Genomic DNA, 27,249 nt, shown 5'->3' on the forward strand with positions numbered 1-27,249 from the left:
TTACATTTATACCAAGGCAATTAACCTACAAACCTGCACGTCTTTGGAGTGTGGGAGAAAACCAAAGATCTTGAAGAAAACCCACTTAGGTCACGGGGAGAATGTACATACTACGTACTGACAGCACCTGTAGTCAGGATCGAACCTGGGTCTCTGGCGCTGTGAGGCAGTAACTCTACCACTGTGCCACCCTGCCCATTACATGAAGGCCCTGATTGAAGAATTGTATTTCCTAAATTGTATTTTTACACATATATTCTATGAGAGCAAATAGCAGATTCAGATGTGTGCACCTCCAGAGTGCAATGAAATTTCTTGTGCGTGTGAAGCTCATAGTGTAACAGTATGCATGATGATAGATACAATAAATGCACACCAGTGAGACTGGTCTGGTCAGTCATGAGTGTCACAATGGCCATCACTCTCTACACCTTGTCAGTTCAAAACAGCATTGCATGTCAGGGCACATACGGATTCATAGCAAGGACAAGCAACAAAAGCAATTACAATGATAGTCAGCAAGAAAGACTTCATAGTTTGGTTGATAGTGGTTACAATATCACTACAGTTTTGTAGATGCAGTAACCTTCCAGCACGGTGGCTCAGCGGTAGAGTTGCTGTATTACAGCACCAGAGACCCTGGTTCTGAAGAAGGGTTGAAGAAGGGTTTTGGCCCGAAACATTGTCTATTTCCTTGGCTACTTAGATGCTGCTGCACCCGCTGAGTTTCTCCAGCACTTCTGTCTACCTTTGATTTTCCAGCATCTGCAGTTCCTTCTTAAACACCCTGGTTCGATCCTGACTACAGGTGCTGTCTGTACGTACTATGTACATTCTCCCCATGACCACGATTCCCCGGGTGCTCTGGTTTCCTCCCACACTTCAAAGACGTACAGGTTTGTAGATTAATTGGCTTTGGTAAGGATTGTAAATTGTTCCTAGTGTGTAGCATATAGTTTTAGTGTGCGGGGATCGCTGGTCGGTGCAGACTCGGTGGGCAGAAGGGCCTGTTTCTGTGCTGCATCTCTAAACTAAAGTAAACTAAATTAATTAGAAATCAAAGGGTCTGGGTGGGATGCGATGGAGGTTTTTTAAATATGAGGTGAGGTGGCTGTGAAGTTGAGAACCAGCAGCCATGGTCTAAAGATGTAGACATTTCAATTTATGCTGCGTCGATTATTAACTGTAAACTGGAGAAGAATAGAAGTTGACCACAGTGTACTCGGGACAGGCAGGAGATGGTGCAAGGATTCAGAGTTTCCCCGAATGCCACAACTGGACCAAAGACCTAGACCATCTCCACTGCTGTTCCTAATGTTTGTAATTAACAGTCCATAAAGTTCCCCCCTTCAGGTAGTTTTCTTTTAATATTAGGAACTTGACTTACCCGTATCAGGCCTTTTCCCCCTTTGGCCAAACTGTCTCCAAAGTCCTTGGGTTGGCGGTTCATTTCTTCCCTCCGCTTCTGCTGATACTCTTTATCCATTGTGATAGCAGCCAAACCTTTGCCAACTGAGCCGGTGATTCTCGACACCACACCAGCTGCACCACCTGGAGATAAGATCATTGTTATTCTGCATCAGTGTTGGGGCTGTACACAAGTTTCAAATCCGTGAATGACCGATTCTGAAACTATCCGAAAAATATGGACTTTATAGTGTAGGAAGGAACTGCAGATGCTGGTTTACACCGAAGATAGACCCAAACTGCTGGAGTAACTCAGTGAGACAGACAGCATCTCTATGAGCTCTTTAATGAGAGCTAATAATTTAAAGACATAAAGTGCTGGAGTAACTCAGGAGAGAAGGAATGGGTGACGTTTCGGGTCAAGAACCTTCTTAAGACCAATTCCTTCTCTCCAGAGATGCTGCTTGTCCTGCTTGTGTGTCTATTTACATTAATGAGCTGGATGTAGATCAGAGATGCAAGATCAGTAACTGTGAACGACAAGATAGGCAGGGTTGTTAATTGTATGGAATATCATATGGAATATATGGAATTGTATGGAATATCGTCATTTTAGGCTGCAGGGATGCTGGAGTAACTCAGTGGGACAGGCAGCTTCTCTGGATAGAAGGAATGGGTGACATTTCGGGGCAAGACCCATATTCAGACTAAGTGTCAGGGGAGACACATAGAGATATGGAAGGGTAATGGTGTATAATGGACTTATAGTCATCAGCTTTGCAGTGCATCTAAACCAAAGACTGAGTCAATGGAAAGCTGGTACCTACCGACTGTGTGCCCCAGCAAGCTCCTCACTCCGATCACAAAACCCTCAGCAAATTCCTCTGGTCCCTGAACCGCTCCCTGGAATGAGCACAGTCGCCAATGTATCATGAGCATTAAAACATGGAGAAACTTTCAAAATGTTGGATAACAATTTCACTGCCTTACCTGGAAAGGTTCATAAAAGAATGCTTCAACTCCTTCAGAAAGACCTCTGATGAGGCCAAACGGGTTTCCAAGAACATCCAGCCCCAAAACAAGCACGTACATTTGCTTGAGAAACTGTGAGGAAGCGGGAGAGGGTTTGGTTAGTGATTGTTGCCCAGGCTTAAGGCCGGAGCACTGTGAGAGACAAGGCTGTTTCACACACAGCCCGACTGCCTCTCAATTCCAGTGACCCAGTCTAAATCCTGGCCTCTGGTGCTGTCTGTGTGGCATTTCTACCTTTAGTTTAGTTGACTTTTGAGATACAGCGAGGAAACAGGCCCTTCAGCCCACCGAGTCCGTGCTAGCCCGACCAGCAATCACCTAAACACTAGTTCTATGCTACACTAGGGAAAGAGCTCTACTGCCAGTCACGGACAGTTAGTATAATCTTGGTGCCATCTACCTTCACATGGATGGATTAGAGGAACCCACTGGTTAGTATGCGGTTTGACAGGAAGCGCAACAGTTTTCTCTCACACTTATACAATACAATACAATACAATACAATTCAATTTATTGTCATTTGGACCCCTTGAGGTCCAAACGAAATGCCGTTTCTGCAGCCATACATTACAAACAAATAGACACAAGACACAACATAATTTACATAAACATCCATCACATCGCTGTGATGGAAGGCCAAAAAAACTTCTCTCTCCACTGCACTCTCCCCCCCGATGTCAGAGTCAAAGTCAAAGCCCCCGGCGGGCGATGGCGAATTGTCCCGTGGCCATTAAAGCCACGCCGGGTGATGCAAGGTCGCGCACCGGGTCTTGATGTTAGAGCCCCCGGCGTGCGCTCGCAGAGACCCGCCGCCATTCCAAGCCGCGCGGGGCGGTGCTGTAAGGCCCCGCTCCAGGTGCTCTTCAACCCCGCAACTCGGGCGGGAGAAGTCGCCGCTGCGGAAGCCCCGAAAAGCGGTCTCCCCCCGGGGACCCGCGGGCTCCCGGTGTTACCGTCCGCCAAACCCGCAGTTGCAGCCACCGAATCTCCGGGGGTCGGGTCGCAGCAGCGTCCACCACAGCTCCACCCGCTCTGGACTCGGCCAGCTCCGCGACGGTGAGGTGAGTAGTCGGCACCACAGCCCCCGGTCTTCCTGTTGGAGGCCGCTCCTCGTTGCAGCCCCAACGACAACGGAGACCCGACAAAGAAAAGGTCGGGTCTCCCGTGCAGGGAGAGATTTAAAAGTTACCCCCAACCCCCCCACACCACCCCCACCCCCCCACACACATACCCCAACAAAAATAACAAAAACTACATAAAAACATAGACATAAAATAATAAAAACGCAGACGGACTGCAGAGGCCGCTGCTGACGAGAGTCGCGCCGCCTACCGGATATACTCAGAGAGTCATACAGCACGGAAACAGGCTCTTCGGCCCAACTCATCCATGATGTCCCATCAAAGCTAGTCCCATTTACTTGCGTTTGGCCTAACGTTAACCAAGAGCATTGACTCACAGCAGGCATGAGGGGAAAGCATCAGGAATGCCAGCATCTGTGGCCATTTATCCATCAGCTAAGTGATCATTCTCAGAGTTGAAGTAAACTGCAGGACAATTGGAGAGAGAAAGTACTTACTTGTTCTCCATAATGTCTCCCAGCTGCCAACATCAACTGGTCTCTCCTGTAGAATTGACATTTAGTTTCGAAGAAGGCAAGCCTGGAACCCAAGAAACTCACTTTCATTTCTTTGAAAATGGCAACAGCAAATGCTTAAGGATACTCATTCATGAATGTAGTACAGTTTTGTACTATGTTGGGTTTTTTATTCATTAGACATCTTTTTTGTTTGTTTATCATATTATCTATTGAGTACGGTGTCCTCTCTCCATCTAGAGTGTGGTCCTGATCTCCCATATATCTCAGTGGAGATCTTTTAACTATCTTTATTCAGACTTTATCTTGCACTAAATGCTGTACCCTTTATCACTGATCTGTACAATGTGGATGGCTTAATTGTAATCATGTATAATATTCTCTTTGACAGGATAATACGCAACAAAAGCTTTTCACTGTACCTTGACACACATGACAACAATAAACTAAACATGCAAGCCTGGCCACACTCTTGGCTACCATTGGGATGAAGGTACAAGAGTTTGAGACCTATTGCCTCCTGGCTCCAGAACAGCATCTTCTCATCAACAACCAGGCACTTGAATCTTAACTACAGCCCAACCACCGTCTCAGCCTCAACTGGCTCCTATTCTCCTCAAATCCTTATCCATGCCATTGGTTCCTTCAGATTTCAATACTCCAACATTCTCTGGTCCTTACTCTACATTTACAGAAGATAAAAAAGAAAGCAACTGCAGAAAAACTGAAATAAAAACAAAAACTTTACCAGACACCTAGCAGATTGGGTGACATTAATGGGAAGTCAATTCAGAAGTCCCTAATTGTGAATCTCACACTTATCTCACCCCAAGAAAGATAAATCAAAGATTTAGCTGAAACCTGAAAGCAATAGTCCATTTATTCCAGTGGTCCATGTGATTGAGCACTTTGGGCTCAATGATCAAAAAAAATAAATCACCTTTCATCCTTTAAATTGCAGTTTAAAACCCTTCATGGATGAGACCAGTCACTCTTATTACAGTGTGAGAAGGATCTGCAGATGCTGGTTTAAACCGAAGGTAGACACAAAATGTTGGAATAACTCAGCGGGACAGGCAGCATCTCTGGAGAGAAGGAATGGGTGACGTTTTGGGTCGAGATCCTTCTTTGAACTGGTTAGGGATAAGGGAAACGAGAGATATAGACGGTGATGTGGAGAGATATAGAATAGTGAATGAAAAATATGCAAAAAAGTAACGATGAGAAAGGAAACAGGCCATTGTTAGCTGTTTGTTGGCTGAAAACGAGAAGCTGGTGCGACTTGGGTGGGGGAGGGATGGAGAGAGAGGGAATGCCGGGGCTACCTGACGTAGGGAAATCAATATTCATACCACTGGGCTGTATGATGCCCAAGCGAAATATGAGATGCTGCTCCTCCAATTTGCGTTTAGCCTCACTCTGACAATGGAGGAGACCGAGGACAGAAAGGTCTGTGTGGGAATGGGAAGGAGAATTAAAGTGTCCAGCAACCGGGAGATCAGGTTGGTTCACGCGGTGTTCCGCGAAACGATAGCCCAGTCTTATACATCGTCCACATCTTTTTGTTTTTGTTTATTTTATTAGAAGTTAATACAGTACAAAACAGTACAGTGGAACCTAATTTTAGGTGCCAACTATGTCATACCGTAATCCATTCTATGTACAACCTCTACTTTTATGTTTTGAGAAGGAAGTAAGCAAGACAAGAAAAAGAAAACAATAGAAAGGGGAAAAAGAGGAAAAATAGATGGTAGAGAATAGAAAAACGTGAAGTGTGTATATAAAAAAAAGAAAAAGTAGAAAGTAGAAATAGGAGAGAAGGCCCCTTAAAAGAAAAAATTTCAAATCTTTATTCGGAGATGTAGATCTATCTGAACTGAAATCAGCAATCTTTACAGTACCGCTGCATCACATGATTCCAAAAAGTCAATGAAAGGAGACCAACTCCTTAAGAATTGGTCATATTTATCAATTAGTCGGAGTCTCATTTCTTCAAGGCGTGCTATGTCCATCATATTCCTAATCCACATTTTAACAGTTGGTATGGTTGTATTTTTCCAAAATTTAAGTATCAATTTCTTTCCAATTATTAACCCATAATTTAAAAAAATGTTTTGGTCTTTATTTAAATTGATATCTTCTACTATTATTCCAAATATAATCCATTCCGTTTTAGGTTCTATTGTGGACTTAAAAAGCTTTGTAAATATATCAAATATATCGCTCCAAAATTTATTCAACTTTGTACATCCTACAAATGAATGTGTTATATTAGCGTTTTGGAACAAACATTTATCGCATCTGGGAGAGACGTTTGGGTAAAATTTCTTCAACCTCGTTTTTGAATGTAATAATTTGAATTGAATTAAATTATGTCTTGCATTAATAGAACAATTATGTGTGTTCATCAGATACTTTTCCCATCTATCCTTCGAGATCTTTATCATTAGCTCATGTTCCCAATCTTCTCTTAGTGCTTCTGTTGAGGGTAATTCTCTATTTAATATATTATTATAAAAGTATGATATTAGTTTTTGTGAATCAGCCTTAATATTCATTGCTTCTTCTAAAGGGTCTAAAAATATAGTTTGAAATCTATGTATATATTTCTTCATAAAGTCACATATCTGTATATATTTAAAATATTGATTATCCTTCAGTTTAAATTTTAATTTTAACTGTTGAAATGATAAGTTTGCCCAATTCATACATATCCCCTACTTTCCTAATCCCCAGTCTATCCCATTGTTGATGTTTTGTGGATGAGAGATGGTTTGAATGCGGGATTGTTCACTAGTGGGGTTAGTACTGATAGATTATTTAATTTCAAGGATACTTTTATTTGTTTCCAAATTCTTATTGTATTGTGAATAATTGGGTTCTTCTTATATATTATACTATTCAATTTTATCGGTGAGAGCAGGATCGTTCCTATATCGTGCGGATAGCACTCCTCTTTCTCCATTCTTATCCACTCCAACTGCTGAGTGGAACTATCCAACCAGTACATTATGTTCTTAATATGCACTGCCCAGTAGTAATACATAAAGTTAGGTAATGATAAACCCCCAACTTCTTTAGGTTTACACAAATGCTTTCGTTGAATTCTGTGTGCTCTGTAATCCCATATAAAATTAGTGATAGTAGAATCTAGTTTTTTGAAAAAGTATTTTGGAATATATATTGGGATCGCTTGAAACAAATATATTAATTGTGGTAAGAAAGTCATTTTTATAGCGTTAATTCTACCTATCAATGAGAGCGGGAGCGTTTTCCAACATTTAATCATATCATTCAGTTTATTTAATAGTGGCATAAAATTGGCACTAAATAATGATTTGTGTCTTCTCGTAATTTGAATACCCAGATACTTGAATTTTTCTGTTGCAATTTTGAAAGGGAATTTTAGTAAGTGTCTCGAATCCTGTGATTTTAAAGACATAATTTCGCTTTCATTCCAATTTATTCTATATCCTGAAAAAGAGCCGAATTCCTCAATTAATGTTAATAATGTGGGTATACTCGTTTGTGTATTAGTAATATATAAAAGGATATCATCAGCGTATAATGAAATTTTATTCTTTGAGTCCTTAGTGTTATATCCGTGAATATTCAGGTGATTTCTAATCCTTTCGGCCAGCGGTTCTATCATAAGGGCAAATAGCAATGATGATAAGGCACAACCATGCCTATTACCCCTTGATAAGTAAAATTTTGGAGATAGCATATTGTTAGTTAATATTCTTGCCATAGGTCTATCGTAAAGTAGTTTAACCCATCTGATAAAATTCTCTCCCGTATTAAATTTTTGGAGTACCTTGTATAAATACTGCTATTCTACCTGATCAAATGCCTTCTCTGCATCCAGCGTAACAACTGAAATATCTTCATCGTCCTCATTGTGAGAGTACATTATATTGAAAAGCCTTCTCAAATTATTAAATGATTGTCTTTTGGGTATAAATCCCGTTTGATCCGTATTTATTAAATTGTTAATATAATTATTTAGTCTTCTAGCTAGAATCTTTGCTAAAATTTTCTGATCCGTATTTAGAAGTGAAATAGCTCTATAAGAACCCAGTTCATCTAATTCTTTATCTTTTTTTGGTATAAGCGTTATTGTTGCTTCTGCTAGGGTTTCTGGTAGTTTATTTTCGGTATAAGCCTGCATGTATAAATTGAATAATCTTGGTACAATTGACTCCTGAAATATTTTATAAAATTCATTACTAAAACCATCTGGTCCTGGGGTCTTCCCATTTTTCAGTGAGCTTATTATTTGTTTTATTTCTTCACTAATAATCCGTGCTCCTAATTGCTCTTGTTCTAAACTATCCAATTTTGGGAGGGAAATCAATATTCATACCGCTGGGCTGTATGATGCCCAAGCGAAATATGAGATGCTGCTCCTCCAATTTGCGTTTAGCCTCACTCTGACAATGGAGGAGACCGAGGACAGAAAGGTCTGTGTGGGAATGGGAAGGAGAATTAAAGTGTCCAGCAACCGGGAGATCTGGTTGGTTCACGCGGTGTTCCACGAAACGATAGCCCAGTCTTATACATCGCCCAGCCGATGTATAAGAGTCAATATCTTGAACAACAGATACAATAGAGCCGTTTTTTGCATATCTTTCATTCATTGTTCTTTATCTCTCCACATCACCGTCTATATCTCTCGTTTCCCTTATCCCTAACCAAACTGAAGAAGGGTCTTGACTCGAAACGTCAACCATTCCTTCTCTCCAGAGATGCTGCCTGTCCCGCTGAGTTACTCTTATTACTGTCTCTCCTTAAACTTCCACCTCTTTTGTTTAATATTTCTTGACTGATTTTTATTTCTATCCCTGAAGAAATGAAACGTGGTGCTCATTTTCTTTACTTCTGTATTATCCTGTTGACCATATTGCTGCTTTTATCTTGTACAACTCTTCCATTTGTTCTTCTACCTCGTTAAAATTCAAATGTGGCTGTTCACTCCTCCATAATTAGAAACATAGAAAATAGGTGCCATTCGGCCCTTCGAACCCGCACCACCATTCAATATGATCATGGTTGATCATCCAACTCAGTATCCTGTACCTGCCTTCTCTCCATACCCCCTGGTCCCTTTAGCCACATGGGCCACATCTAACTCCCTCTTAAATATAGCCAATGAACTGGCCTCAACTACTTTCTGTGGCAGAGAATTCCAGAGATTCACCACTCTCCGTGTGGATTTTTTTTCTCATCTCGGTCCTAAAAGACTTCCCCCTTATCCATAAACTGTGACCCCTTGTTCTGGACTTCTCCAACATCAGGAATAATCTTCTTGCGTCTAGCCTGTCCAACCCCTTAAGAATTTTGTAAGTTTTTATAAGATCCCCCCTCAATCTTCTAAATTCCAGCGAGTACAAGCCATGTCTATCCAGTCTTTCTTCATATGAAAGTCCTGCCATCCCAGGGATCAGTCTGGTGAACCTTCTCTGTACTCCCTCTATGGCAGGAATGTCTTTCCTCAGATTAGGAGACCAAAACTGTATGCAATACTCCAGGTGTGTTCTCACCAAAGCCCTGTACAAGTGCAATAGAACCTCCCTACTCCTATACTCAAATTATTTCGCTATGAATGCTAACATACCATTCGCTTTCTTCACGGCCTGCTGCACCTGCATGCCTACTTTATTTTTATTTTTTTTAAATATTTGATTTATTAGAAGTGAGTACAATGCATTGGTACAAAAACAATGTTAACATATTACATTCTCTGTACAACTTCCCTTTTTTTTTTTTTTATAGAGAGAAGTGAGAAAGGAGAGAAGAAAAAGAGGTTGTGAAAAGTGAAGAATAGATTAGTGAGTGTGGGTGAAAAACCAATAAAGAAAAAGTGAAAGAGAAGGAATAAGTGAAGAAGGAAAGCAGGAGGGAGATTATTCCATTGCCACAGTGAGATGTTTTTTTTAATATTCTAAATCATCTTTCACCCATACCTGAAACTGTTGGTTTTCATGATACTATGTCACCACATGAATCCAAGAAATCAATAAATGGGAGGTACACAAAAATGCTGGAGAAACTCAGCGGGTGCAGCAGCATCTATGGAGCGAAGGAAATAGGCGACGTTTCGGGCCGAAACCCTTCTTCAGACTGATGGGAGGTGGGGGGGAGAAGGAAGGAAAAAGGGAGGAGGAGGAACCCGAGGGCGGGGGGGATGGGAGGAGACAGCTCGAGGGTTAAGGAAGGGGAGGAGACAGCAAGGGCTAGCAAAACTGGGAGAATTCAACGTTCATGCCATCCGGACGCAAGCAACCCAGGCGGAATATGAGGTGCTGTTCCTCCAATTTCCGGTGTTGCTCACTCTGGCAATGGAGGCGACCCAGGACAGAGAGGTCGAATTGGGAATGGGAGGGTCAATAAATGGGGACCAACTCCTTAAGAATAGGTCTTGTTTGTCTATTAGGAGGAGTCTCATTTCTTCCAAATGTGCTGTGTCTAGCATATTACTGATCCACATTTTAAATGTTGGTATATTAAAATTTTTCCAAAATGTAAGTATAAGTTTTTTTTGCTGTTATTAACCCATAATTGAAAAATGAGTTTTGGTGTGTATTTAGTTTGTTCCCATCTCCACTTACTCCAAATATAATCATTTCAGTGTTAGGTTCCATTTTTGTCTTAAATAGCTTTGAGAATATATCAAATATATCACACCAAAATTTATAAAGTTTTGAACAAGAGACAAATGAGTGCGTAATATTGGCATTTTGAGAAAGACATTTATCACAAATGGGAGAAATATTTGGATAAAATGTATTCAACCTAGTTTTGGAATAATATAATCTATGTAATATTTTAAATTGAATTACGTTATGTCTAACATTGATCGAACATTTATGTATATGTATCAAATATTTTTCCCATGTTTCTTTTGAGATTTTTTATCATTAATTATTTTTCCCAGTCTTCTCCAATTGCCTCTGTTGATGGTAATTCTATATTTAAAATACTGTTATACAAATATGATATTAATTTTGTTGACTCTGCATTGATATTCATTACTTCTTCCAGTGGGTCTAAAATTATACTTTGGAATCTTGGTATATATTTCTTCATAAAGTCACATAACTGTAGGTATTTAAAATATTGATTGTTATCCAATTTAAATTTTGATTTTAGTTGTTGAAATGATAATAAATTTCCCAATTCATACAAATCACCTACCTTTTTAATTCCCACTTTTTCCCCATTGTTTATATGTTTTATCCATACCAGATGGTTTAAATACTGGGTTATTCACTATTGGTGTTAACGCTGATAAATTTCTTAATTTTAAAGTTAATTTTATTTGTTTCCAGATTCGTATTGTATTTTATATAATTGGATTCTTCTTATATAACATACTATTCAGCTTTATTGGAGAAAAAATGATCGCTCCTAGATCGTAGGGGGCCCAATCCTCTTTCTCCATTCTTATCCATTCCAACTGATGAGCAGAACTGTCCAACCAATAAATTATATATTTAATATGTACTGCCCAATAATAGTATAGAAAATTAGGTAGTGCAAACCCCCCCACCTCTTTGGGTTTGCACAAGTGATTTATTTTAATTCTATGTGCTTTATAATCCCAAATAAAATTAAAAATATTCGAGTCTAATTTAAAATAAAAGTGTTTTGGTATATATATCGGTATAGATTGGAATAAATATATTATTTGTGGTAGCGCTATCATTTTTATAGCGTTTATTTTGCCGATTAGTGACAGTGGGAGCGTTCTCCAAAATTTAATGAGTGAATCAAATGTATTTAATAATGGTATAAAATTAGCATTAAATAATGATTTATATCTTCTAGTAACTTGAATACCCAAATACTTAAATTTTTCCGTTGCGATTTTAAATGGAAATTTTAGTAGGTGATTCGCTTTCTAGAGTTTTAATGACATAGTTTCACTTTTATTCCAATTTATTCTATAACCGGAGAAAGAGCCAAATTTCTCTATTAGATTTAATAAATTCGGGATGCTCGTTTGGGAGTTTGTAATATATAAAAGTATATCATCTGCATATAGTGATATTTTATTAATAGTATCCTTAGTATTATATCCCTGAATATCCGGATGCCTTCTTATCCTTTCAGCAAGCGGCTCTATCATAAGTGCAAATAGCAGGGGTGATAAAACACAGCCCTGCCTATTGCCACTCGATAATTGAAATTTTGAAGATAATATATTATTAGTTAGTATTCTTGCCATTGGTTTATCATATAGTAATTTAACCCATCTGATAAAATTCTCTACCATATTAAATTTTTGGAGTACTTTGTATAAATACTGCCATTCTACCTGATCAAATACTTTCTCTGCATCCAGAGATATAACTGACAAGTCTTCCTTTTCCGTTTTGTATGAATACATTATATTAAAAAGGCGTCTCAAATTGTTAGATGATTGTCTTTTAGGTATAAACCCCGTTTGGTCCGGATTTATCAATTTATTAATATATTTACTCAATCTTCTTGCTAAAGTTCTTGCTAAAATTTTCTGATCTGTATTTAGGAGTGATATGGCTCTATATGAGCCCGGTTCTTCTAAGTCCTTATCTTTTTTAGGTATTAACGTAATTGTGGATTCGACTAACGTTTCTGGTAATTTATTTTCGGTAAAGGCATATTTATATAACTTAAATAACCGTGGTACCATTAACTCCTGGAAACCTTTATAGAATTCATTATTAAAACCATCTGGTCCTGGCGTTTTCCCATTTTTCAGCTCTTTTATTGTTTCACTTATTTCTTCCCTTGTGATCTGTGCTCCTAATTCTTCTTGTTCCAAAATATCCAATTTTGGCAGATTACAATTATCTAAAAAATCTACAATTATATTGTCTTCTATTTTAGTTTTAGACGTATACAAGTTTTGATAAAATTGGGCAAACCTTTTATTAATATCCTGGGGTAACATTAATAGTTCCTCATTCTCTGATTTGATTTTAGTAATCGTCTTTTCCTTCTCCTGTTTCTTCAATTGTCTAGCCAGAAGTTTATGTGGTTTATCACCAAATTCAAACTGTGCCTGTTTTGTGATCTGAAATAATCTTATTACTCTTGCCGATAATATTCGATTAAGTTTAAATTTCAATAATAATAGATAATAGTCTACTTTCCTGTTCTTGCCACCAAAGTGGATAACCTCACATTTATCCACATTATACTGCATCTGCCATGCATTTGCCCACTCACCTAACCTATCCAAGTCAACTTGCAGCCTCCTAGCATCCTCCTCACAGCTAACACTGCCCCCCAGCTTCGTGTCATCCGCAAACTTGGAGATGTTGCATTCAATTCCCTCGTCCAAATCATTAATATATATTGTAAATAGCTGGGGTCCCAGCACTGAGCCTTGCGGTACCCCACTAGTCACTGCCTGCCATTCTGAAAAGGACCCGTTTACTCCTACTCTTTGCTTCCTGTCTGCCAGCCAGTTCTCTATTCACATCAATACTGAACCCCCAATACCGTGTGCTTTACGTTTGCATACTAATCTCTTATGTGGGACCTTGTCGAAAGCCTTCTGAAAGTCCAGATGTAACACATCCACTGGTTCTCCCTTATCCACTCTACTAGTTACATCCTCGAAAAATTCTATAAGATTCGTCAGACATGATTTACCTTTCATAAATCCATGCTGACTTTGTCCAATGATTTCACCACTTTCCAAATGTGCTGCTATCCCATCTTTAATAACTGACTCTAGCATTTTCCCCACTACCGAAGTTAGACTAACTGGTCTGTAATTCCCCGTTTTCTCTCTCCCTCCCTTTTTAAAAAGTGGGGTTACATTAGCCACCCTCCAATCCTCAGGAACTACTCCAGAATCTAAAGAATTTTGAAAAATTATCACTAATGCATCAACTATTTCTGGAACACTCTGGGATGCAGCCTATCTGGCCCTGGGGATTTATCGGCCTTTAATCCATTCAATTTACCTAACACCACTTCCCGACTAACCTGGATTTCACTCAGTTCCTCCATCTCATTTGACCCCTGGTCCCCTGCTATTTCCGGCAGATTATTTATGTCTTCCTTAGTGAAGACAGAACCAAAGTCTGTCAATTGGTCTGCCATGTCCTTGTTCCCCATGATCAATTCACCAGTTTCTGACTGCAAGGGACCTACATTTGTTTTAACTAATCTTTTTTCTCTTCACATATCTATAAAAGCTTTGAAGTCAGTTTTTATGTTCCCTGCTAGTTTTCTTTCATAATCTATTTTCCCTTTCCTAATTAAGCCCTTTGTCCTCCTCTGCTGGACTCTGAATTTCTCCCAGTCCTCTGATAGGCTGCTTTTTCTGGCTAATTTGTATGCTTCATCTTTTGTTTTGATACTATCCCTGATTTCCCTTGTTATCCACGAATGCACTATCTTCCTTGATTTATTCTTTTGCCAAACTGGGATGAACAATTGTTGTAGTTCATCCATGCGATCATTAAATGCCTTCCATTGCATATCCACCGTCAACCCTTTAAGAGTCAATTGCCAGTCTATCTTGGCTAATTCACGTCTCATACCCTCAAAGTTACCTTTCTTTAAGTTCAGAACCCTTGTTTCTGAATTAATTATGTCACTCTCCATCCTAATGAAGAACTCAACCATATTATGGTCACTCTTGCCTAAGGGGGCACGTACAACAAGACTGCTAACTAACCCTTCCTCATTACTCAATACCCAGTCTAGAATAGCCTGCTCTCTCATTGGTTCCTCTACATGTTGATTTAGATAACTATCCCGCATACATTCCAAGAAATCCTCTTCCTCAGCACCCCTGCCAATTTGATTCACCCAATCTATATGTAGATTGAAGTCACCCATTATAACTGTTTTACCTTTGTTGCACGCATTTCTAATTTCCTGTTTGATGCCATCCCCAACTTCACTACTACTGTTAGGTGGCCTGTACACAACACCCACTAGCGTTTTCTGCCCCTTAGTGTTTCGCAGCTCTACCCATATCGATTCCACATCCTCCAAGCTAATGTCCTTCCTTTCTATTGCGTTAATCTCCTCTCTAACAAGCAATGCTACCCCACCTCCTTTTCCTTTCTGTCTATCCCTCCTGAATATTGAATATCCCTGGATGTTCAGCTCCCAGACTTGGTCACCCTGGAGCCATGTCTCCGTGATCCCAACTATATCATATTCATTAATAACTATCTGCACATTCAACTCATCCACCTAATTACGAATGCTCCTTGCATTGAGACACAAAGCCTTCAGGCTTGTTTTTACAACACTCTTACCCCTTATACAATTATGTTGAAAATTGCATGTTTACCGCAGAGAAATTAATTTCTCATCAGCACGTACATTTCTGCAATATTATAAAAGTATTAAAATAAATACAGTTAGGCTCATCAGACAGCTATCCACCCCCCAACTGCAGCACTGAAACATATTGTGGGACAAAATACCCCAAACGTTAAGACAGCTTGTGCTGCTTACTTAAAGATCAGGTCATCAACGTCTGTTAATGTTGCTCCAATGCTCGTGAGCAAAACATGGATCGTCTGGAGTCGCATTGCTTCCTGCTTTGTACCTCGTGACTCCTCGCCTCCCGAGTCCAAAGACAAGCTTAGATGCAACTGATAGAAAAGAACAGAATGACTACAATCAATTTGCGACAAATAGAATCCAGAATAGGAATATGCTTTTGATATGTAGAAAGGTGGAGGTGACATTTTTATGGAAACACAATACTTCTCAGATTCAAATGCAGAAACAAGGATAGACACAAAATGGTAGAGTAACCCTGTGTCCTTTTGTGTAAACCAGCATCTGCAGTTCCGTGTCTCTACTAGATTAATCAAGAGCCAGGGGATATAGGTTTCAGGCGAGAGGTGAAATATTTAATAGAAGTGGTGGGTACATGTAATGAGCTGCCAGAGCAAGTAGCTAAGGCAGGTACTATAACAACATTTAGTTTGGTTGGGTCCTGTACACTGGCGAGACCAAACATAGACTTGGCGACTGTTTCGCTGGACACTTGTGCTCAGTCTGCCTCCGGGATCTCCTGGTTGCCAACAATTTCAACCCCTTCCCATTCTGACCTTTCTGTCCTGGTTGCCAACAATTTCAACCCCTTCCCATTCTGACCTTTCTGTCCTGGTTGAGCCAGATTGAGGTCACACACAAATTGGTGGAACAGCACCTCATATTTCACTTGGATTGCTTATAACCCAGCAGCATGAACATTGAATTCTGCAATTTTAAGTAATGGCCACTCCCCTCCCCCCTCCCCCCACCCTAGTCATTTTACCAGTTCCACTGCTCTCCATATTGTATCCCTCTTGAGATCACACCTTGAGATCATACCTAGCCAACAATGGGCCTATCAGGGCACCACCTTGCCGGAGGTAATTTGTGTCCAGCTCTGGTTGGTCTTGGACTTTTCTCGCCTCCTTCTATTCACCCCCCCCCAGGAAGCGTCCCAACCCATAACATCACCCATCCTTTTTTTCCGGAGATGCTGCCTGACCAACTGAGTTACTCCAGCACTTTGTGTCTATCTTTGGTCTAATCCAGCATCTGCAGTTCCTTGTTTCTACAATTGGTTTAGTTTAGTTTATCCAAAAATACATTTGGATAGAAGCATGGATAGGAAAGGTTTACATGGATATAGGCCAAACACGGGCAGGTGGGGAATCTTGGCTGACATGGGCATGTTGGGTCATGCTATATAACTCTATTAATTTATTCAACAGCAATTTTCATTACACCAGTGACTGAGCTTTAGTTAGCAATGTGGAAATTGTACCCTGGCCAAGTATAACATTGCCTCCAATTTTCCTGTCTTTCGAAGTAATGAATAAAAAATCATCAGTGGCAACTGTTCAATTTTCTAATATTTAGGCAAAGCCTTCAGTGCTAGAGCAAACTTGGATAAAGAACAAAACTTCAGCTGAGAAATTTAATATTTATATGCAAGAGGGAAAACAAATCAAAGCTGTGTTATCACAATTAACACAGTTATGCAAAAAGAGAAACAAATATGAATGAGATTAATACTAGCATATTATTAATACAATCTATCTGAGAGGCACAGCGGCGCAGCAGTAGAGATACTGCCTTACAGCGCCAGAGACCCGGGTTTGATACCGACTACTGATGCTGTCTGTATGGAGTTTGTACCTTCTCCCCGTGACCTGCGTGGGTTTTCTCTGAGAGCTTCAGTTTCCTCCCACACTCTAAAGACGTACAAGTTTGCAGGTTAATTGGTTTGGTACAAATGAAAATTGTCCCTAGTGTGTGTAGGATTATATTGTGTAGGGATCGCTGGTCGGTGAGGACATGATGGGCTGAAGGGCCTGTTTCCACACTTCTTCTCTGAACTAACAGATGATGCAGTTTCACATTATTGGTCAATGCAGACACGGTGGGCCGAAGGGCCTGTTTCGGCGCTGTATCTCTAAACTAAACATAGATGCTGTAAACAAACTTTAATTCTGTATCAAATCGACAAAGAGTCAATCCCTTTACCTTGATTGGTGAGATGTGGAAATACTCAAAGAAACTCAGGCTCGAGGCATCAGTTATAGATGTTTCTATCAATTCCGCCTTTATCGATTCCATATCTTGGTCTATCAAACTAGTCTACAAAAGAAACCAGAAACAACAAAATAATCTTATCATTTCCTGGTGCAATACAATTATTGTGCAAGGAAGCAATTAAAATATTAAGCAATGGCCACACTACATTAGTGCTACTATAACTGTTTCATCCAAAGGATAGTTTTCACCTCTAAAGTGTCCTTCTCCTTTATTTCTCCTTCCCATTCCCACAGACCTTTCTGTCCTCAGTCTCCTCCATTGTCAAGAGTGAGGCTAAACGCAAATTTGAGGAACAGCATCTTATATTTCGCTTGGGCAGCTTACAGCCCAGTGGTATGAATATTGATTTCTCTCACTTCAGGTAGCCCCGGCATTCCCTCTCTCTCTATCCCTCCCCCTCCCAAGTCGCACCAGCTTCTCATTTTCACCCAACAAACAGCTTACATTGACCTGTTTCCTTTATCATCATTACTTTTGTATATCTTTCATTCATTGTTCTTTATCTCTCCACATCACCGTCTATATCTCTCGTTTCCCTTATCCCTAACCAGTCCGAAGAAGGGTCTCAAACCGAAACATAACCCATTCCTTCTCTCCAGAGATGCTGCCTGTCCCGCTGAGTTGAGATTTGAACGCTTTGGCTTGAAGAAGGGTCTCAGTCTGAAACAGGGTCTTGATCAGAAATGTCACCAATTCATGCTCTCCACATATGCTCCCTGACTTGCTGAGTTACTCCAGCACTTTGAGTCCCTTTGTGCATTAACCAGTATCTGCAGTTCTTTGTTTCTACATCCAAAATCCTCCATTATCTGCATAACCATCTGCATATCCACATGTCCCTTAAATGCCACTACTGTATCTCCCTCCACCACCACTCCTGGCAGCAAGTTCCTGGCACTCACCACCCGCTGTGTTGAAAAACTTGCCCAGAACATCTCCTTTAACCTTTTCCCCTCTCACCTTAAAGTTATAAAATATGTAACTGTCTGAGTTTCTATGGTATTGTACAGAGAATGCCAAGAATGCCAACACGTCCTTTGAGGGAGGGCTATATGTATGTATTTATGTATGTACTTAATCTATGAACCACTGTTGTATAATGTTAGTACCTCCACCAATGTAAAGCACTTTGGTCAATGAGAGTTGTTTATTAAATGTGCTATAGAAATAAAAGTGACTTGACTTGCCGAATGCCAAGGAATACTTAATTTGCATGTGAAATGAGTTTAAACGAGTATGGATATGTTTCAATGACAATACTCCTTCTTCTTCTGTCGTGTGTCTTTTAGACCTGCAGCTCCGTTGAGGCGAGCCAGGCCAACGTGTCATCGTCCAGGTCAATCAGACCTCGTTCACCATTCGGTGGCCGGTGTTTGGGGCAACTGGTGACGATGTGCTCCACTGTCTGTGTTGGGTCCCCACACTCACAGGAGGCGCTGTCCTCGAGGCCCCACCTCTTCATCGCTACTCCATAGCGTCTGATGCCTGTCCTCAAACGGTTGAGGGTTGTCCATTGCTTTTGGGGCAGGTCCTGGCCATGGACGTCCATGGGGTTATTGATGTACTGGTGTAGCCTAGATGGTTCCGCTGACTTCCACTGGTCTCTCCATCTCGTCTTGACCCAGGCGGCCTTAGAAGCGCCAGCCGGTGTTGTGCAGAGCAGCTCTTGGGCTTGCGTGGCAAAGCGGCGCCGTGACTCGAGGTGCACTCTTCGTGGTGTCTCTGTGACGATCAGATGGAGGAGGTATGATTCACAATATTCCCATTGATCCTAGATACAAAATCCTAGCATCTTGGCTCTCAAGTCAGGCTGGTATACAATGTTGGGATTCCTACAAAAATGTGGCTGCACACTGTACTCATTGCACTCTTAATGCCCTCGTAATAATGAACTAAATGTGTTTTGGTTCACATCTCACAACAACAACTGCTCGACGAACGCTGTCACAAACAACAAAGCACTCTCCTTTCCATGCAGACTTCACTCACCACCTAAAGGCTAAAGAATAGCCCTGAGACTCCTGTAATCCATCAAGTCCTGGCATGCATCTTGGTTAACCTACATTTCCCAAAAAGCTGGTCACGGCAATAATTTTCTTTACCCCTACTAACTAAAATAATGACCACATCAAGAGATTCAGGTGGAGTCAGTGAGCTTTAGGAAGCCAAATAAGTTGTGTTCATAGGTATTGGCAACACCTTTCACCCACTTAAGTTGCGCTAAATGATAGAACGGGCAATTTTAGCAAGAGGAAAACCCTAAAAATGAAACAGCTGTTTAATGCAGCAGTGCCGCGACGATTGTGAGTAAATGTGAACGCAGCAACGTTACCAAGAATAATCCTTGTGCTGAACTTACCTTCTGGGTTCCCACCAGGTCTGAAGCTGGAGTAAACAGTGTAATCAGTGCGTTGAGAAATCCCTGGTCAATCTTCACCGCCATTTCCTGAATCAAGACCATGAAGTATCTGAAAGGGAAATGAAGTCAACGATGTTGTGTAAAAAAAGCTTGGTAATAAAGATCCAGATACTTTGCAAAATGTCTACTTCAGGAATAGAATAAGTGCACATCACAATGTCTTGACTGTCCAACTTGTACGGGTTTTGTTTTAATTGAGATCTCAATGTGACACAAAGGTGTAATAGATGACCTTAAGTTTAGTTTTGAGATACAGCGCGGAAACAGGCCCTTCGGCCCACCGTGTCCGCACAGACCAGCGATCCCCACATTAACACTGCCCTACACACACTGGAGACAATTTTACATTTATACCAAGCCAATTAACCTACAAACCTGCACGTCTTTGGAGTGTGGGAGGAAACCGAAGATCTTGGTGAAAATCCACGCAGGTCACAGGGAGAACGTACAAACTCCGTACAGACAGCACCTGTAGTCAGGATCGAACCCGGGTCTCTGGCGCTGAGAGGCAGCAACTCTACCGCTGTGCCACCTCGCACTAAATGCTATTCCCTTATCATGTATCGACACACTGTAAATGGCTCGATTGTAATCATGTATTGTCTTTCTGCAACAAAAGCTTTTCACTGTACCTTGGTACACGTGACAATAAACTAAACTGGAACTAATCTGAACTGGAAAAGTGTTTGGGCGATCTGAAGGAAAGCGGGGATTGTGTAGCAAGTCTAAATTGAACTATGGGGCCTAATGACTTGCAGTAAAATTCAATAAGTCCCTGTGTAAAGTTACTTGGCCAGCTCTTCGTAGCGTCTGGCCCCATTAACAGTAAACAGGACAATCTGTATCCAGATCCCCAGACTACGTGGATTATTTAATGTTTAAAAACTGCATCAGTAGATTGAACAACTCCACCAGGAGTATAGACATTTTACTCACTTGAACTGTGTCACTTGACTGTGTTCATTAAATCTTGTGATGATACTTATGTCAACAAATGGTTTTGGTTCTAAAGAGAGCAAATATAAAATATAAAGATTTATAATGTTATTTATAGATAAACACACTGACTGACAATGCTGGAGTAATTCAGTGGGACAGGCAGCATCTCTGGAGAAAAGGAATGGGTTACGTTTCAGGTCGAGACTCTTCTTCTGACTGAGTTACTCCAGCATTTTGTGTCTATCTTTGATTTAAACCAGCATCTGCAGTTCTTTCCAACACACTGACTGAGCTCACCTGAATCCAATGCGATAGACTTAGGAGGGAGCACAGGATAGAATGCTGTTGGAAATATCGCTCCGGCCAGCTGATTATCAATCTGTCACAGAAAAACAAGTTAAATAGTCTGAAAGTAATTTATTCTGCCATTACAGAAATATAACGAGAATTCTGGGGGTAATCATGTCAAATTGTTCTGACGAAGGAGAAACATTTTCTCTTTCAAAGATGCTGTCTGACCTGCTTTTTCCAACATTTCTACTTCTGATTTCTAACATCTGCAGATTATTTTTATTTTTACCGATTGTTGAGAGTTTATTACTCATGGACTCTACATAAATATTTTAATATCTCAAAGATCAAAAATGGCATGACAACCTCAAACTGATGCATAACATTTCACCATTTTCAGGAAGTAATTAAAATATATTTACATTGCATTTTTAAAATGAACCGTGAACAATTTAAGTCTGAAGAAGAGTTCCATGGAAACATAGAAAATAGGTGCAGGAGTAGGCCATTCGGCCCTTCGAGCCTGCACCACAATTCAATATGATCATGGCTGATCATCCAACTCAGTATCCTGTACCTGCCTTCTCTCCATACCTCCTGATCCCTTTAGCCACAAGGGCCACATCTAACTCCCTCTTAAATATAGTCAATGAACTGGCCTTAACTGTCTTCTGTGGCAGAGAATTCCACAGATTCACCACTCTCTGTGTAAAAAATGTTTTTTCTCATCTCGGTCCTAAAAGACTTCCCTCTTATCCTTACTCTGTGACCCCTTGTTCTGGACTTCCCCAACATCGGGAATAATCTTCTTGCATCTAGCCTGCCCAACCCCTTAAGAATTTTGTAAGTTTCTGTAAGATCCCCCCTCAATCTTCTAAATTCTAGCGAGTACAAGCCGAGTCTATCCAGTCGTTCTTCATATGAAAGTCCTGCCATCCCAGGAATTAGTCTGGTGAACCTTCTCTGTACTCCCTCTATAGCAAGAATGTCTTTCCTCAGATTAGGAGACCAAAACTGTACGCAATACTCCAGGTGTGGTCTCACCAAGACCCTGTACAACTGTAGTAGAACCTCCCTGCTCTTATACTCAAATCCCTTCCGACCCAAATCGACACCCATCCTTTTTCTCCTGAGATGCTGCCTGACCCACTGAGTTACTCCAGCACTTTATGTCTATCTTTGGTATAAACCAGCACCTGCAGTTCCTTCCTACACACTTGGACAAAATAAAGAAGTTTATATTCATTTGAAGGAAAAGTACTGCCCATACTGTCACGTTGAATAGAGAATCTATTTTAATGATAATGACTAGGATACAGATTAGACAATATATATTACATTATGACTTAAAGCCACAACTTTTGTCAGGGAGGAAATTGTGCATCTTTGTGTTGGAATTACTGGGCAGTGAGAAAACAGCAGTAGATTGTAAAAATACTAATGTATTGTTTAAAAGAAAACCCACACAAAGTGTTGAAGTAATTCAGCAGGTCAGGCAGCATCTCTGGAAAACATGGATAGACGATGTTTCACATTGGGACCCTTCAGCAAACTCTCAGAAGGGTCCTGACCCGAAACGTCACCCGTTCCTTTTCTCCAGAGATGCTGCCTGATCCGTTGAGTTACTCCAGCACTGTGTGGCTTTTTTTGTAAACCAGCATTTGTGGTTCCTTGTTTCTACTAGTTGTCCAAAATGCCAGAGGACCTTACTTAGAGGAGAGTCAGCATGTGGAATACGGAGGTCCATTTTTCTTATCAGAATCTTGCGAAAAATACTGAATCAAATAATCAGTAACAAACTTGATTATCTGAACAAAATTCTCACCAAAAGAAATCTACATGACTTTAGACAAGGACCAATCTGGTAAAATATTCCATCTCCACCTTAGTTGTCAAGTGTCTTAACTCCTCAAACTGTAATTGACCAACTAGTGAGCTGCCCTAAATCCCAAAGGCAAACCAACCTTCACAAAGCAATAGTCCAACACAGAGACAGGCCCTTCAGCCAAACAGAGACAGGCCCTTCAGCCCAACTTGCCCATGCTGACCAAGATGCCCAATCTAAACTAGTCCCATTAGCCAATGTTTTCCCCATATCCCTCTAAATCTTTGCTATCCATGCACCTGTCCAAAACTCTGTAACACTGCCAGAAGGACTTGATGAATCACTGAACATACAAGCTCCCTCGTTTACCTGTAACCAGTATAATTGGGCACGCAGGCTCCTGTGGTGAGCAGACTGTTTGTATTCAATGTGAATTCCAGATAAAAAGTTACGTCGGATGCTCATTGGCTGCGGCAGCCGTGTCTCCATCCTGTGAAAATCAGCCTAAAGTGAAAAACAAACCACGGGATAATTTGTCATCATAGCAGAAATAGCAGCGCATTAGTAAACATACACCGTGAGAGATACATGGCTGTTAGTCAAATGTAAATGGGTCTACATGTAGTTCTGCTACAACAGTTATTGGATATAACAAGAGTGATGAATTTGGGAATACTATTTGCATTACATGGGTTGTTTTGGTTGGAATACGTTTTCGATCCGGAACTAGTGAACCACTTAATATTTCCTTTGGAGATTGCCACGCAGAAAAAATGGTGTCTTGGATTTAAATAGTACAGGTCCACCACCGATTTAGTGGCACCTCCTTTATCCCAGACAAAATTCCAAGAGTGCACTTGAATTCCCCCCCTGGATGTCCCAACAAAAATGGTGCACCTAGGCCGGGTGAGGTAGCTGATCGCGACCTCATTGGGACTTCCGCGACCGATCGGCGGGTCGAATTTGCCCCCTGCGGACGGGGCTCAGGAACTCCGGAATTCCAGCTTGGCTGAAGCCGACAGATCCGTTCCCATTGCCGTGTTGCACAGTCGATTTTGTGGGCCGCTATATTGGCTCCCCAAGGCAATGACCACTGTTGGTCCGGCAAAAAGGATAATCCAGCAATGATACACACAAAACGTTAGAGTAACTCAGCGGGGCAGGCAGCATCTCTGATGAGAAGGAAAGGATGACGTTTCAGGTCGAGACCCTTCTTCAGTTAGGGAAAAGGGAACCCTTCTTCAGTTAGGGAAAAGAGATATAGACGATGATATAAAGAGATAAAGAGCAAGGCTCTGGGACCAAGAGTGGCAGAAAATTGGCGGTGGACTTGTCTAGGGGAACAAATCTATTTCCATATAACTCCCTGCAGTGATCAGACCTTGGGTGGCCACTGAAATTGACAAGCGATCGCTTCCATTGACACTGGTGCAAGGATATTCTATTAAACATACGTAACATGCAGAATTAGGTAAAGCTATAATAGAAATACTATTGTTCATGATTACCAAGAAGAGAAGGTTGCAGCTGCATGACCAATTTATACTGTAGTTTTCTTTAAAATCTGCACACTAATATCTCAGAATTTGGACAAGTTGGAAGCAGAAAGTGAGGAAAAGAAAGACATTTATTTTCATTATCCAACTGAGCATATTTAGAAAGTCCATCAGGTGGTTCATTTAGCTTGTTTGCCAATTTATATAATCACTGTAAATTGTACTGATCTACAGTGAAAATGCACAACATAAATGATCAGAAAATGTCATGTTTTTTTCGGAAAAAGTTACTATAAAATAAGTAATCTTCCAAAAGCTGTTGACCTGTCAGATGAGGGTGGCTGAATCAATGGAGAAGAGGGGAAGCCTATTTTGTTTTATCACCTTTACTATTTTACATATCTTTCATTCACTTGTTCTATATCTCTCTACATCACTGTCTATATCTCTTGTTTCCCTTTCCCCTGACTCTCAGTCTGAAGAAGGTTCTCGACCCGAAACATCACCTATTCCTTTTCTCCAGACATGTTGTCTGACCTGCTGAGTTACTCCAGCTTTTTGTGTCTATCTTTGAGGGGAAGAGAACAATGTTTGACAAGGCTTATTAAATGAAAGCCCATAAAGGAAGAAGGAAATTCATGAGGCAACCTGTTAACGTTTGAAGATTGGAACAATTCCAGGAACAGAGTCAAGAACTTCTACTATTGTGAGCTGGCACATTCATTGGAGCCCAGCTTCAACAAGACAAGAACTCTTATGTTACCTCCAAGTTGCAGTCCAACTTTATCCAGTGATCGACGGTCTTTGTAGTCAGGTGTTTCTGGTAGGCCTGCTCCAAAAGGTTGATGTGCTTTTGACTAAAGGGCTTCCAGCGTTGCTTGCGTTTCATTTCCCAGACAACACCAGAGCTAAAGTTAGAATGAAAGGCTGATTAAAAAATAAAATATTGATAAAAAGTTACGGGCAGCACAGTGGCACAGCGGAATAGTTACAGCCTTACAGCACTTGCAGTGCCAGAGACCCTGGTTCCACATGACCGTGTGGGTTTTCTCCAAGATCTTCGGTTTCCTCCCACTCTCCAAAGATGTACAAGTTTGCAGGTTAATTGACTTAGTATAAATGTAAATTGTCCCTGGTGTGTGTAGGATAATATTAATGTGCGAGAAATCGCTGGTCGGTACAGACTCAGTAGGCCGAAAAGCCATGCCCGTACTGTATCTCGAAACTAAACTAAACTTAACTATTTGTCTAAAACAAGTGTTGAGAGATGTACTAAAAAAAGTCAGAAATAGTCTCTTTATTACCCCAATCCTACCTATACACTTTTCAATGTTTTAATTCTCTCTCTATCCAAACACAAGCTTTTCTTAGAACCATTTATAGAGGTCACTTCATTAAATTACCTCAACACGCTCATCTTCAGCAAGCACACTCAGCTTCACTTTTCATTTTTTTAATTTCCTAACATTTTTTACATTTGTATTCTGAATTAATTGAATGTTTAGTTTAGAGATACAGCACAGAAACAGGAGCTTCAGCCCACTGAGTCTGCGCAGAACAGCGATCCCCGTACAGTAACACTATCCTACGCACACAGTAGGGACAATTAACAACTTTACTGAAGCCAATTAACTTACAAACCTGTACGTCTTTGGAGTGTGGGAGAAAACGGAGCACCCGGAGGAAACCCATTCGGTCACAGGGAGAGCATACAAACACTGTAAAGACAGCCCCCGTACTCAAGATCGAACCTGGGTCTCTGGCGTTGTAAGGCAGCAACTCTACCGCTGTGCCACTGTGCCATACTGCTATGAAGAATTTTAGAAGTACATAGTTCTCTCAACTTTCTCAGAAGTTGTAACAAGCTTGCAAGGTTGAGAACTGCACTCAGGACAGCATTGCTGCTCACGGTTTCGGGGAACCATGCTGGATTGGGTACTGTCTGAAGAAGGGTTTCGGCCCGAAACGTTGCCTATTTCCTTCGCTCCATAGATGCTGCTGCACCCGCTGAGTTTCTCCAGTTTTTTTGTGTACCCTGGATTGGGTACTGTTGGAGTCTGCATATTAAATGATGGTATGCTCCAGATGCCTCCAATTTCCACAAGGTAAAATGACAACTATAAACTATTTTAGTGTAACATTGTGGCAAAAAGATTTAAAGGGGAAATAAATATGAATGAGTCAGTACTGGGGATGAGCAGACAGAGAGTACAACTAACCCACTATGATACAGCATGGGTCTGATGGTGTCAGTGTTGTGACGAGTATTAAATGCAGTAGGGATCTGATCAAGCCTGACAGCCTCAAGCATGTTCCTAGTTCTGTCCAGCATTGGAATCCACATTTATACCTAACCAACTTCTGGCTTTTAAAACAAACTGTCCCAGCTTGTGATTCCTCACTTGAATTGAGTTTAGTTTATTGTCATGTGTACCGAGGTACAGTGAAAATCTTTTGCTGCGTGCACTTGCTCTGAAGATAAAGCATTTATCAACCTCACCGTTCCTGCTCATCATTCACTTTCTTCCTTCAATTATTCACCAGCTAATTTTTTCAATAAAATGACTGGTTCTTTTTTTACAACAAAAGGAATGATTTTAAACACTTTCTGATTTTCAACCGCATGTTTCCACAAAAGTTTAGTTAAAATTTGCGTACCCAT

General features: G+C 40.7%; 1 protein-coding gene across 3 annotated transcripts in view; it reads right to left on the reverse strand.

Moving 5' to 3' along the window:
• The window catches only part of vps13c (vacuolar protein sorting 13 homolog C), a 294,729-nt gene that overhangs the window by 32,088 nt on the left and 235,392 nt on the right, over positions 1–27,249 (reverse strand). For all 3 annotated transcript variants that reach the window (XM_033014961.1, XM_033014960.1, XM_033014962.1), the window contains 11 exons: positions 25,351–25,495; positions 23,461–23,595; positions 21,273–21,354; positions 20,973–21,042; positions 19,977–20,085; positions 17,546–17,659; positions 15,512–15,651; positions 4,019–4,100; positions 2,398–2,511; positions 2,235–2,310; positions 1,388–1,551 (listed from right to left, as the gene is read on the reverse strand). In XM_033014961.1, coding sequence (XP_032870852.1) covers positions 1,388–1,551; positions 2,235–2,310; positions 2,398–2,511; positions 4,019–4,100; positions 15,512–15,651; positions 17,546–17,659; positions 19,977–20,085; positions 20,973–21,042; positions 21,273–21,354; positions 23,461–23,595; positions 25,351–25,495 — 1,231 coding nt within the window. The remainder of the gene's footprint in view (positions 1–1,387; positions 1,552–2,234; positions 2,311–2,397; positions 2,512–4,018; positions 4,101–15,511; positions 15,652–17,545; positions 17,660–19,976; positions 20,086–20,972; positions 21,043–21,272; positions 21,355–23,460; positions 23,596–25,350; positions 25,496–27,249) is intronic.

Source organism: Amblyraja radiata, chromosome X (genome assembly GCF_010909765.2).
Source record: "Amblyraja radiata isolate CabotCenter1 chromosome X, sAmbRad1.1.pri, whole genome shotgun sequence".
NCBI classification, from domain to species: Eukaryota; Metazoa; Chordata; class Chondrichthyes; order Rajiformes; family Rajidae; genus Amblyraja; species Amblyraja radiata.